At 43.5% G+C, this 12,637-nt stretch overlaps 1 protein-coding gene across 1 annotated transcript in view; it reads right to left on the reverse strand.

Moving 5' to 3' along the window:
- Positions 1 to 12,637, reverse strand: part of Poln (DNA polymerase nu) — a 125,102-nt gene that overhangs the window by 16,700 nt on the left and 95,765 nt on the right. The window contains exons 18-19 of the mRNA XM_055624249.1: positions 9,438 to 9,520; positions 1,496 to 1,627 (exon numbers count right to left, since the gene is read on the reverse strand). Of these exons, the coding sequence (XP_055480224.1) occupies positions 1,496 to 1,627; positions 9,438 to 9,520 (215 nt within the window). The remainder of the gene's footprint in view (positions 1 to 1,495; positions 1,628 to 9,437; positions 9,521 to 12,637) is intronic.

Here is a 12,637-nt window from a genome sequence, read left to right on the forward strand (position 1 = left end):
AGTATTTTAATTTGTACTGAGACTCCTGGGCAGACAGAGGCCTGCTGGATGTAGGCTGACACCATGGTCTGAATGAACAGTGAGCTTTGGGGTCTGAGTGTGCTGTGGGTTTGTGGAGGCTCCACTTGACCAACAGGTGGTGACTGGGCACCAGTGCTGCCTGATGACATCTGCAGGCAGGCCAAAGTCAAGCCTGTGGTAGCTGCCCAGAACTTAAGAGCACAAGTGCAGGCTCCAGGCTATCCTCTCTTCCGCCCTTGGGAGCATTTGGGACTACAGGTGTGTGCTGTACCCTAGGGCACGTGCTAGAGTGCAAACTTAGGAATGGGAAGTTCTGCCAGCTCAATCCCATTTTCATTTTATCCAGTTAGTACTGATTTGTGGATGCTGTCTCTGCACCAGTTATTAACCCTGTTACTTTTTGTTAATATGTGATCCTCCACTTATTTCCTTCCTTCTGTGATTTCCTCTGTTGCTGCTCTTTCCTAAGGTATGTGTTGAATACAACTCATCCACAGTTATAAATCTCTTTCTTTTAAAAATACTCTTGGGGTGGAGAGATTGCTCAGTGGTTAAGGGTTCTGGATGTCCTGGCAGAGAACCTGCATTTGGTTCCCAGCATCCACATTGTGCCTTACAACCAGGAGATCCAATTCTCTCTTCTGGCTTCCACAACACCAACCACACATGCCTGTGCTTACCATACGTGTAAGTAAAACACTTATGCACATAAAAATTAAAAATAAATAAATAAATAAATACTAAAAATACTCTTCATCCTCTTATTTCCAATTAAAACATATATGTGACCAAGTCTCTCACATTTTTGGTGAGACCTATTTTATTGGGTTAGCTTTTTTTTTTTTTTTTAATCTAAAGTTCACAGGATTGTTATGCATTTCCAAACAAATATGTGGACAGGAGCCATACTCACAGAATGTGTATAAAGCTACATCCATATTGTGCTGTGTTCACAGATATGTTTTACTTGTGGAGATACTGTATATATGGGATACATGCCTTTTGCAGGAATATATGGTCTTCACTTTCAGGTATAAAGTTTTGTTTTGCTTTGTTCTGTTTTGTTTGTATTTTGGTTTCTCTGTGTATCCCTGGTTGTCTTGGAACTCACTCTGTAGACCAGGCTGGCCTCAAACTCATAGAGATCTGCTGCCTCTGCCTCCCAAGTTCTGGGATTAAAGGTGTGCCCTAACACTTTTTACCCATACGTGTAGTTATCATGTTAATTTAAGCTTGTATTTGTTGCTACAGGTAGAACCTATCTCTAGCCCCTCCCTTTCCACATGGAGTCTCTTAGCCCTATTGATCCAGTAGGACTGATGGCTCTCCAAGCCACCTCCACCCAACTTCACTAACCCATACACAGACCATACAGACACTCACCTATCTGTCCATCCACCCAGGAACAAAGCGAGGAGCTGTGGACACCACCACCATCTGGTGTAGGAGGAGAGGCCTAGCTGCAGCGACTCACCTGCACGGTGACACTGGGCAATAACTGTCTGGGCAAAATCCTTGATTTTCTTGTACTTCTGCAAAAATCTCTCCAAAAAGTGGGTGGCTTCCAGAACACTGACTCCAAGACAAGCAGCAAGCCGCTGTTTCCCTGTGAATTAGGAAGACATACCATCAGAGTCCAGGCCTAACCCATATCGTGTGAGAACATCGTATGTGGAAATGAGCTTAATTGGAGGTCTGAGGTACAAAGCGACTCAGTGGCGGTGTGGGCCTTATGTGGTTGGTTTGGATATTATTGACTTTGGGCTTTACACAGTGTATATGGGGTAGCCATTGATCTGGAGAGAGCCATTTAAACACTCACTTCCTCAGTGGTCTTTGCTGTCTGCCAGGAGCTGCACGGGAAGCTAGGGATAGGCAGACTCAGTGTTGCTCTCAGCTCAGTCAATAGAACTGACTGTAGGACTTGAGGAAGCTGTGAGGCCCACAGGAATGAGGAAAGCAGAGCTGATGATAAATGTGGAAACATGGTATTCAGGAGCCCCTATCTTAGCATTCTTATTTTGGAATACATGCTTTTGACCTAGCTCAGTATTTTGTTCCTGAAAGAGGCAAAGTTCTTGTGAAGTAGCTGCAGTGAAGTAGTGAAGGTCTCTGGTGGAGGTGACACCAAATTCTAGCACAGCACATAAGCCTCCTGTTTGCTGATTCCAGTTCTTAGATATACAGGCCTGAATGGGACTTCAGTTCTGTCACTTACAGGAGGTTTCTAGTGGTCTTGGGGAAGTTGCTTAACTCTCAATAAATCTGTTTCTTCATTCATAATTTGAGAACAATGGTTTTGGCCGTTGTTCTTAGCCCTGGGATTGATCAGGAATCCTATGAAACAAACTCTGAGCCAAGTATGGCTTCTACTTGATGCTCAGTGTATAACCATTCTCTTGTAATTTTCTCCAGGAATGGGTACTAGGACCCTTGCCCAACAGCTGTATTATGGAAAAAGTCTTGGAGTCTGTGGGTAACACTGTTTGAGGGATTCCAAGAGATAATTTCTGGGAGAGTCATTACTAGGGCAAGAGGAAGGCTCACTGAACTTTGAGCTGGCCAGCTCTGGCTCACAAAGGCCACTCAAGAGGTCTTCAGATACTTGGCCTAGAAACTATGGTTCAGGCCTTGAGCTCTGTGTCTGTGATGACAGAAAGGGTTCCTTAGAGGATTCCTATCTGACCTCTCAGAATTGTTTTTTGATCCCCTTTTAGTGAGGTCACTCCTGACCTTAGTCAGCTTAAACCTTCAAGAGTTCTAATAGTAGCAATGTTGAACACTCATGGCAGTGAAAAAGCAGATAGCTTCAAGTGCTCTGCTTGAAAGAGTGTAGAGCCAGGTTTTTCCTTACTAGAGAGGGACAAATGCTCAGAGTCCTTGGTTTTCTTCCATGTACAGGCCTTCCTGACATGAATTTTGCTGAAAAAAAAAATCTTAAATTCCCCTTAGGGCTTAATGAAGATAGTGTGGTACCTCCACAATAAAGTTGCTATTTGTTTTGCTGCATTTTACTGAAAAAAAAAATTATCAAAAATCCTTTCTTCCATCAAATCCTAATCATCACTTTGAGCTACTGCACTGGCATAGACAAATCCATTGGCTTTAAGAAAGGAATCAACAGACTCTGAACCAGGTCAGTCATAGGGACATGGAATCCTCTTCTGTTCTAACTTCCAATGTGCTGTTAAACTAATTTGGGAAACTTTAAATTTCAGATATTGCTCATTTCGGGGCCAGGATTACCACTTGGCTCTTTTTATTTGGCAGATTTTATTTTTTTCCCATTTATTGTAAGCATGTCAAGACAGGGTTTCTCTGTGTCATCTTCACTATCCTGGACTTGCTTTATAGACCAGGCTGGCCTCGAACTCATGGAGATCCACCTGCCTCTGCCTCCCTGAGTGCTGGGATTACAGGCTTCCACCATCATACCCAGCTGGGCATGTTTTTCTTTACAGTCTCAAGCACCTTTGAAGTCCTTGCCTACAATTTTAAGATCTGGGTCACCTCTAGCCTATGACTGTGGTCAAGGTATCCCCATTTCTTTACATGTTTAGGAATTCTGGATTGTATCCCAAATTAATAAGTTACTTTTTTCCTAGGGTATTTTACTGCAGCAACATAAATGTAACTAGGACGGAAACTGTTACCAGAAGTGGAGTGTTCTGTAATAGACTTCACCAGGTGGCTTTTATGCCTTGGACTGTTTTAATGGGAAGAATATAGAAGCATTTGTTACTTTAGGCTGGAGAAAGCCAATCAGTTATCTGGGAAAAACTTACTGAGCCATTCTCTTTAAGTAGTTTTTTATTTTATTTTATGGGTGTAACTTCTATCTACATGTATGTCTGCGTATGTACACATATATGTATGCGTGGTGCCTGTGTAGCTCAGAAGATCAAGTAAAGGTGCTGGGTGCCTTGGAAACTGTAGTTGCAGATATTTTATAGCACCATTCTTGTTGGAGTCTCAAAGATAAGACTGCTGAAAGTAATGCAGACAGGAGAGGCCAGATCGCGTTTCAGAGAGGAATGGGGACTTTGTTCTTAACTGGACTAAGGCTATTTGCATAGTATTCTGGCTAAAAAACTGTGTGTGCTGATCATGTTCTGAAGAATAAGCTAATCTTGTGATTGGCAACAAGATTAGCACCATGAAGGTGAAGCCTTTTATGATTCATTGGAACAATAGAAAAGTATTTTCTCAGCATCAGCACATCAGAGCTAGTAAGCTGTGGTCAAAGCAGGGCATGCCGCAGTCTCAGCTGAACTTGGAAATATAAGAATTGTCCATGTGGTACTCATTTTGAAGGCATGAAGGGCTTGAGGAGAACATCTGAGGCGTGGCACCTTGTGACAAGAGTTGGAGTCCATAAAGGGGGGCTCTGACTGGCCGTTGGTAAAGGTGAACCCTCAGTGAAGCTGGAGAAGTGGGACTGCCCAGGCACTGAGCTACAAGATTTGGTTTGCTTATGTGTGACTGTCCATTTCCTATGTGCTGGCTTTTCCCTTTTGGAAGAAGAACATTTAAATATAAAATTTGTTTTTGTCTTTATAGGAACCTATAGTTAAGAGAATTTAGAAGAGTCCTTGGACTTTTGCAGTGCTGGAAATTTTGAAGACTATGAGAATTTGTTTTTTTGTTTTGTTTTTAACTTGGATTGTATTTTACATTATAAAATTAACAAGACATGCTGGAGAAATGGCTCAGTAGTTGGCAGCACCAGCTGCTCTTCCAGAGGACCAGGGTTCAATTCCCAGCACCCACATGGCACCTCACAACTTTCTGTAACTCCAGTTTCAAGGGATCTGACACCCTCACAGACATACATGCAAGCAAAACACCAATAAACATAAAAATAAAATAAATCATTAAATTTTTAAAAAAATTTAACATGATACTTTGAGTTTAGAGAGTGGAAAGTTACAGTGTTTGCATGTCAAGTTAAGGGGCAGATTATGCTCCTTAGTTGTGTTTTTGTCTTGTTTTGTCAAGACAGGGTTTCTTTGTGTAGCTCTGGCTGTCCTAGACTCGCTTTCTAGACCAGGCTGGCCTCAAACTCACAGAGATCTCCGCGTCTCTCTCCTGAGTGCTAGGATTATAGGCATGTACTTAGTTTAAACTGTTAACTTGACACAAACTAGCATCACCTGGGAAGACAGTCTTGGTTGAGAAATTATCTAAGATCATGTTGGCATGTGAGCATGTCTATAGAGAACTATTCTGACTGATGCAGGAAGACCCAGCTCATTGTGTGCAGCACTATTCCCTAGGCAGGGCTCCTGAACAGCGTAAGAGAACAAGCAAGTATCCAAGTGTTTCTTTTCTCTCTGATCTTGACTGTGGATGTGATGCTTAAGTTCTTGTCTTAACTTTCCTGCAATAATGGGTCTTGGGATTGTAAGTATAAAAACCCTTTCTTTCCTAAGTTGCTTTTGGGCAGGTTATTTTGTAACAGCAACAGAAATGTAACTAGGGCATTTCTGCTCTAGGGCTGAGCAAGTGCCTACCACAGAGAGCCTCCCAGGAATGCTGTCTGGTCTGCTTGAACAGGACATCCCATACAGTCCATGAACTGCTGCTCTGGATAGCTTCTGAGGTTCTGGGCTTCATCATAAGTACAATCCCCAGGCATTCAGTATGAGGCTTGGCTTCACTTTGTGTTTCTCCTGGCAAAGCCAGGCCCCTTGGGAATGGGCATGAGCCCTTATCCACTGTCCTCCTGCTGCACGGTAGGCCTGACATTCTGCATGCATCCAGCAAGCACCTGCTGATTGTACAACAGCTGAATATGGAGTTCACTTTGGAATCATGGAGAGGACTCAGCATTAGGCCAACCTTCAGAAAACAGGAACCCAGCAGGCCTGAGGATTAGAAATGACTTCCAGTAGGGACTAGAGTCCTGCTGAGCTCAGAGATGATGTCTTAGGGTTTCTACTGCTGTGATAAAAACTGTGACTAAAAGCAACTTGGGAAGGAAAGGGCTTGTTTAATCTTACACTTCCAGATAACAAACGGTCCATCACTGAGGGAAATCAGGGCAGGAATTCAAGTGGAGCAGGAACCTGGGGGCAGAAACAGGAGTGTGGGCCATGAAAGAGTGCTGCTTACTGTTTACTTCCAGTGTTGCTTGTCTGCTTTCTTATATAACCCAGGAACACCTGCTCATGGGCAGCACCATCCACGATAGGCTGGACCATTCCATACCAACTACTAATCAAGAAAATACCCCATAGACTTGCCTTAAGTTTCTTGGAAGCAAATTCTCAATTAAGATTCCCCTTTCCAGGATATGTTCCGGTATCAAGTTGACAAACCTGCACTAAAATCAACTAGTACAGATGGCTGTAAGCAGCCCCGGCAAGATGGGGAAGTGTCCAGTAAGCTGGAAGATGCTGAATTCAGCTGGAGACAGGAGAGGCAGTGGGCTTGTGAGCCAGCTCTGGGTCAGGAGCCCAGATAACAAATGGGATACATACATCTTAGCTCATAGGAGGCCAGGCAGGGTTGCCATAGATGCTTCAGGAGGCACACCCACATTTCTTCCGAATGCCTCCTCTGCTTGTCTCATAGCCCTGTAGCTTTTCATTCTGTTCTCATCACAGTCTTCACAATGATCACATAACTGTTTTCTGAAGGTTGCACTGCAGTTATGTTTCTCCCTGGCTCAGCATTACTATCAGCAGTTTCTGGGTTACTCAGATGGCTTCTGTGGAAACACTCATTTATGCCATCACAAGCTGCCTGTCCAAGGCCCCTCCACTGGGTTTCCCAAGGTCCCAGTAGCACTGGAGCTTGGTGGTTCTCTGATGCCCCTAGGGTCCTCAAAGTTTCTGGCTCAAATAAGGGAGGGATAGAGATAACACGACCTGAATAGCAGATACACAGTAATTCCAGCTGTCAGATGGAGCAGGAACAATGGAGAAACAGAGATAGAAGCTCAGGGTGGGCGCCCCTGTCACCACTGGGGCTAAAAGCAGCAAATTACTCCCTTCACCAGCATCAATAGCTAGTGACTCACTGCTTATTTACAGTGAGGTGCTCTTCTCTTTAGAAAACGTAAAGTGCAAGCTCAGAAGGAGCCAGTGGGTGCTATGAGGCCATCTTTCTTTGAGAAACAACTATTGTGGTGAGACATGACCCTACCGCAGAGGCCAGGGCCAGGCAACGCTCAGGAGAATCACAAATTCATCCTGCATCCCTTCTTCCTGAGCTAGCTACAGCTTGAAAGGCCAGAAGACGTCTGGAAGCTTAGCCATACAGCTTACCCCTGAAATAGGACCCCAACAAAAAGGAAGCAGATGACAGAGATGCAAGTTAATAGTGCCAGTCGTAGTAGTTCCAGCAACCCTATGAGAGCCTTTAATGGGAAGGGGATGGGCAAAAAGGTACAGGGTTTCTTGTGAGGCTACAAGGTCAAGAGGTGACAGAACTGGGATTTGAGCCTGGGGAGGAGAGGGCCAATATTGGGCCTGCAGAACTGAAGCTATGGCAGATCTGCAGGAGGATCCAAAGCATCAAGTTCTAATCTGTCTGGCAGAATTCTGCTTCCCCCCAGGGAAGAAAGCCCCGAGGGCTGGGAGGAGGGAGAAGGCTGAGGAAGAAATGTGACAGGCAACTCTGAGGAGAACCGCCAGTATCAGGACTGTACCCTTCCCCTAAGTTTGATTACTGGCTTCCGTTTTGCTTTCTAGGCACTTCATATGGTCTGATGTTCTCAAAGCATTGTTAGTACTTTGTGCTTTTCTGTGGTAGTTGATAAGCAGAACTGATAGACATTCCTGGCTTCTTGGGCTCATGCTCAGGATGGGCAGCATTTTATGCAAAACAAGATGAGCAGGTATACAGCTGGTACTCTGCAGCCAGCTGGCTTTGAGGTATAAAGTGGACACAGTACAGGCTATTCATGCCAGAAACCCATGAGGCCAGCAGGAAACAGAAGCTGAAGAAAGCAGAAGAGAGTGGAGGCTCAGCCCCACAGCCTCAGTTAGCAGGGCAGGCAGCACTGTAAGATAACAAATGGGCTTTCTGTGGTAACTTATTACCTAAGTATAAGTAACTAGTACAGTGGTGGAGATGGCTGAGAAAGGGAGAGTTGAATAAAGTTTTGTGCATGTGGGAAAAACATTCCCATGGAGGAAAGGGCAAGGGCAAAACCCCGAGTACTGGGGTGGGATCTGGACAAGGCGGTATCTGGGATCCAGAAGATGTGCGCATCCATAGCGCTGCAGTTATAGAAACTGGGAGGTGTCTAGGAGTGACAAGCATGGACCATGCCTACATCGAGGCTTATGTAGTTTTGTTGGCTTTCCTTGACTTCAGTGGTCAGGAGGTGATGATTACTCTCAGGGTCTATTCCCAAGCCCCAATGTGTTCAAAGCGGTACTGACCAAAGTGAGAAGGAGATCCATGCAGGCCTGGATCTGTGACAGCACATTGGCTGCTCCTCAAGGAAGGAAGGGAGGGCTCATAGCATCTTCTGAGGGGGAACTAGTTCCTATGTTAGCATGACTTAAAGGGAGAAAAAAAATTCATACTCCAGGAGCTGGAGAGATGGCTCAATGGTTAGGAACACTGGCTGCTCTTCCAGAGGACTAGGGTTTGATTCCCAGCCCCCACATGGCAGCTCACAGCCATCTGTAACTCCAGTTCCATCTTCTGGCCTCTGACGGACAGTACATATACATGGTGCATGGATGTGCATGCAGGCAACACACTCATATACATAAACAAAATATTTTATAAAGCACTACTGACAGATTAATCTGGGGAGTGGAAGAGAGAAGAAAAAAGGGAAAGTGGATGAAAATAGAGGACTACATTTCCTGGAAAGAAGAGAAAGAGAAGGACAGCTTTTTACTGAATATGTGCTAAGAAGCAGAACCAGATCCCATTTTGGGGTGGTGTCTGTTTCTAAATACAGAGATGATGCCTATCATTGTGGTGAGGTGTGAGGTAGGGTCTGGTCACACTCTGAACCTCTGTTGTTGCTCTTAAAGCTGTGTTTCTCAGCCTGAGTGTCGTGACTCCTTTGTGGGGTAGTATGAATGACCCTAAGCAATCAGAAAACACGGATATTTACACTATGATTCATAACAGTAGCAGAATTACAGTTATGAAGTAGCAACAAAAATAATTTTATGGCTGGGGTCACAACATGAGAAACTATATTAAGGAGCTGCAGGATTAGGAAGGCTGAGAACCACCATCTTAAAGGGTCTACGGCACTATGAGTCAGCAGCATGAAATGGTTTGACTGATGTCTTGTGATACAAATACCACTGCAGTGTTTGTATAAATAACACACAGGGTCCCACAGAGTGATTTTGTTGAGACATTGCACATTTAAATACAGGCATTCAGCCATCAGCTGATAGGTGACACCAAGAACCCAGTCCTTCCCAATGGCTCACCTGCTCCATAGACCACGGAGTACACCACTTTCTTGGTCTGTTCTCTGTCCATGTGTGTCACATGCTCCATGGGAATGTCCTTCCTGCATGGAGAAATAGTATGTTATCAGCACTGTTGGCACTGTTTGCAGAGGGACAGAATCCCTATTACAAGCCTCCTGTCACCTTCCCTGGAGGTCCTTCACCATTTCAAGCCAGGCTTGTCCTGTAAGCAACAGAGACGTGTAATGTGTGCAGTACCCAGCTCTCCTGTGGCTCCCAAAGAGACACCAACAGTAAGGCCTTGGCCCTCAAATTCTGGGGTAGCCCTAAATCAAAACTAAATGCTGATTTCACAAAAACTATGTCCATCCAGCTTTAGGGGAACCTTCGTGACAGGTCCTGAGCCACAACTCTGGCCACTACAGGGGTGAGCTGGTTTTAGTCCTTTGTAGTCCCTTGGAGGACTGGATAAGCAGCTGTTGTTTGATCTCCCACAGAGAGCGGGGTGAGTTCTATCCTGCAGCTACAGCATTCGAGCAGTGAGGATCAGCTTTAGTCTGACTGCATGTGAACCACTGTGTCTCAGAGATGAAAGCTGAAATAGCTGAGAAGCGCAGAGCCCAGGAGCTGCTTCCCCCTGCCCAGGCACTGCCCAGCGATTGGTGCCTGTGCCTAAGAAGAGACTCCCCTGACTGCTGCTTTTGAAAACATCCTTAACATCTACATGCAACTTTCAAACATCAAAGGACAGAAGCCTCTCTTAGTCTTTGTGATTGTGGTTCTGTGTTGGGATCAAGGTATTCCCAACTCTTAGCTGTTACTTCCTGTTTATACTGCACATTACAGTGAGGGCTCAGTCTTTCTTAGAGGTTTTTTTGTTTTGTTTTCCCCACTAGTATGTCACCTGCTCTGGAATACCTGAGGGCTTTCTAGATTTGGAATGCTTGCTTTGGAATGTACCTGAGGCATCTCTCTCCCAGACACCCCAGTCTTGTACTCTTGTTTCTATCAACTGTTATTTTTGCCCCAGTCAGCTTCAGGTTATTTGTTTGTTTTTTGACGTGGTTGAGGATGCCCAGTGATTCTCTACAGTGGGTTCTGTATCAGTCAAAAAAGAAAAGTGCCCTTGTCAGTCCATCCTTCAGGTAGCGCCAATAAATCAGAATGGAAACCACTATACTTCTTTGCAAACATGTCACCAGGTTCTACGCAGGAACAAAATATGCAGTTTCCACAGTTCGGATTTCTAGGGACAAAGAATGGGCAGAAGAGACCACAAAGCTCTCCTTCCATGCTCAAGATGCCCTTTTCAGCATTTGTCTGGATAGAGTAAACTGTTGCCTATTCTTCAGGGTTCTGGCAAAATTGGTTTTGGTAAATATTGCTTGATTTTTCAGTGTTTCTGTGGGGGATGGGTCCATGGTGCTGCCTCTTCTAGCACATCCACCGACATGTCAGATGTCATTAAATTTGACCACCTGAGCTCTAGCTAAGCAATGATGCATCAGCTCCTCCCTTTACTGTTGTTTTATATACTGGTTTATTCCATCCTTAAACTTGGTTTTATAAGGCACTGTGGGGACAAAGAGATAAACTCCCACGCTCATTCATTGGTAGGATTAACATTGTGAAAATGGCTGTCTTATAATCTATAGATTCAATGCAATTCAATCAAAATTCCAACTTAATTTTTTTCACAGAAATTGAAAAAAAAATCTTAAATTTCATGTGGAAACACAAAAGACTCAAGATATCTAAAACAGTCCTGAATTAAAAACAAAACAAAGCTGATAGAGGTATCTCCATCCTTGATTTCAAGTTATAGTACAGAGTTAGAGAAATAAAAACCACCACCACCAACCCCTGTTGGGATGACCTTTTCGTGCACTGTGTAAAGTTGACTTCTGTACCAGCAGAGAGTTGAGTACAGGTCCAACTTTGGCACTGCTATTTTTTGGCTGAATCGTATTTTGTCAATACTTCCTCTAACACTTTCTAATTGGTTTAATAAAGAACTGAACGGCCGATAGCAAAGGCAGGAGAGGAAAGCAGGACTTCTGGCAGAGACAGGAACTCTGGAAAGAATCATGCATGGGGAAGATTCGCCAGCTGGACATGGAGGAAAAAAACAGGTAACAGGACTGCAAGACTGAGGAAAAGTAACAGAACATGTGGCAGAACGAAGATTTAATATAAAGGGGTTAAGTTAAGAACTAGTTGGGAGACAAGCCTAAGCTACGATCAAGCATTAATAATTAATAAAAGGTCCCCATGTCATTATTGGGAGCTGGTGGTTCCAGTAATAAGTCTGGTTATATTTGGCAGCCAACACTTATAAGCCCCCCCCCCCAAATCTAGCATGGTTCTGGCATAAAAAGACACATTGACCAATGGAGTAAAATTGAACACATAAACCCCTATTTCAACAGCCACCTGATTTTTCATAAAGAGGCCCATGATAAACACATCTTCAACCAATGGTGCTGCTCAAACTGAATAGCTACATGTAGAAGAATGAAACTAGATCTTTATCTTTATCTCTTAACTTGCACTCAACTCCAAATGAATCAAGGATCTCAACAAAAAACCTGATGCCTGATAGAGGATAAAGTAAGGAATACCCTTAAACTTACAGGCCCAGAAAATGGCTTTTGGAACAGGACCTTGATGTCATTTTCTATGAATGGAAATAGAAACAGAAATTACATAGTTTCCAATGGAAATAATTTATATCTGCTAATGGGTTACATAGAAACAGTCATGAAAATTCATAGCCCTAAATCCCTCTATTAATAAACAAGAAAGAATGAAAGTTTTAAAATATTTTCAGTTCAAAATTCAATAAAACAACAACAAAGCTAATCAAAATAATGTGAAAATAATAAAAATGAAATTCATTAATTAGCAAGTAGGATCTTTGTTCTTTACAACATTTTTTTTTCTTTTTTTTGGTTTTTGGTTTTTCAAGACAGGGTTTCTCTGTGTAGCCTTGGTTGTCCTGGACTTGCTTTATAGATCAGGCTGGCCTCAAATTTACTGAGATACACCTGCCTCTGCCTCCCCAAGGGCTGGGGTTATAGGCATGTGCCTCTGTGCCTGGCTTGGATCTTTGTTGTATAACATATAAAATAGACAATTAAATTTGCTAATTTCATCAAAAAAAGGAACAAAGAAATATATAAAAATAAAAACTACAAAGGAAAGTAACTTTCGGTATG

The sequence above is a fragment of the Psammomys obesus genome, unplaced genomic scaffold, assembly GCF_907164565.1.
Source record: "Psammomys obesus unplaced genomic scaffold, mPsaObe1.curated_primary_1811, whole genome shotgun sequence".
NCBI classification, from domain to species: Eukaryota; Metazoa; Chordata; class Mammalia; order Rodentia; family Muridae; genus Psammomys; species Psammomys obesus.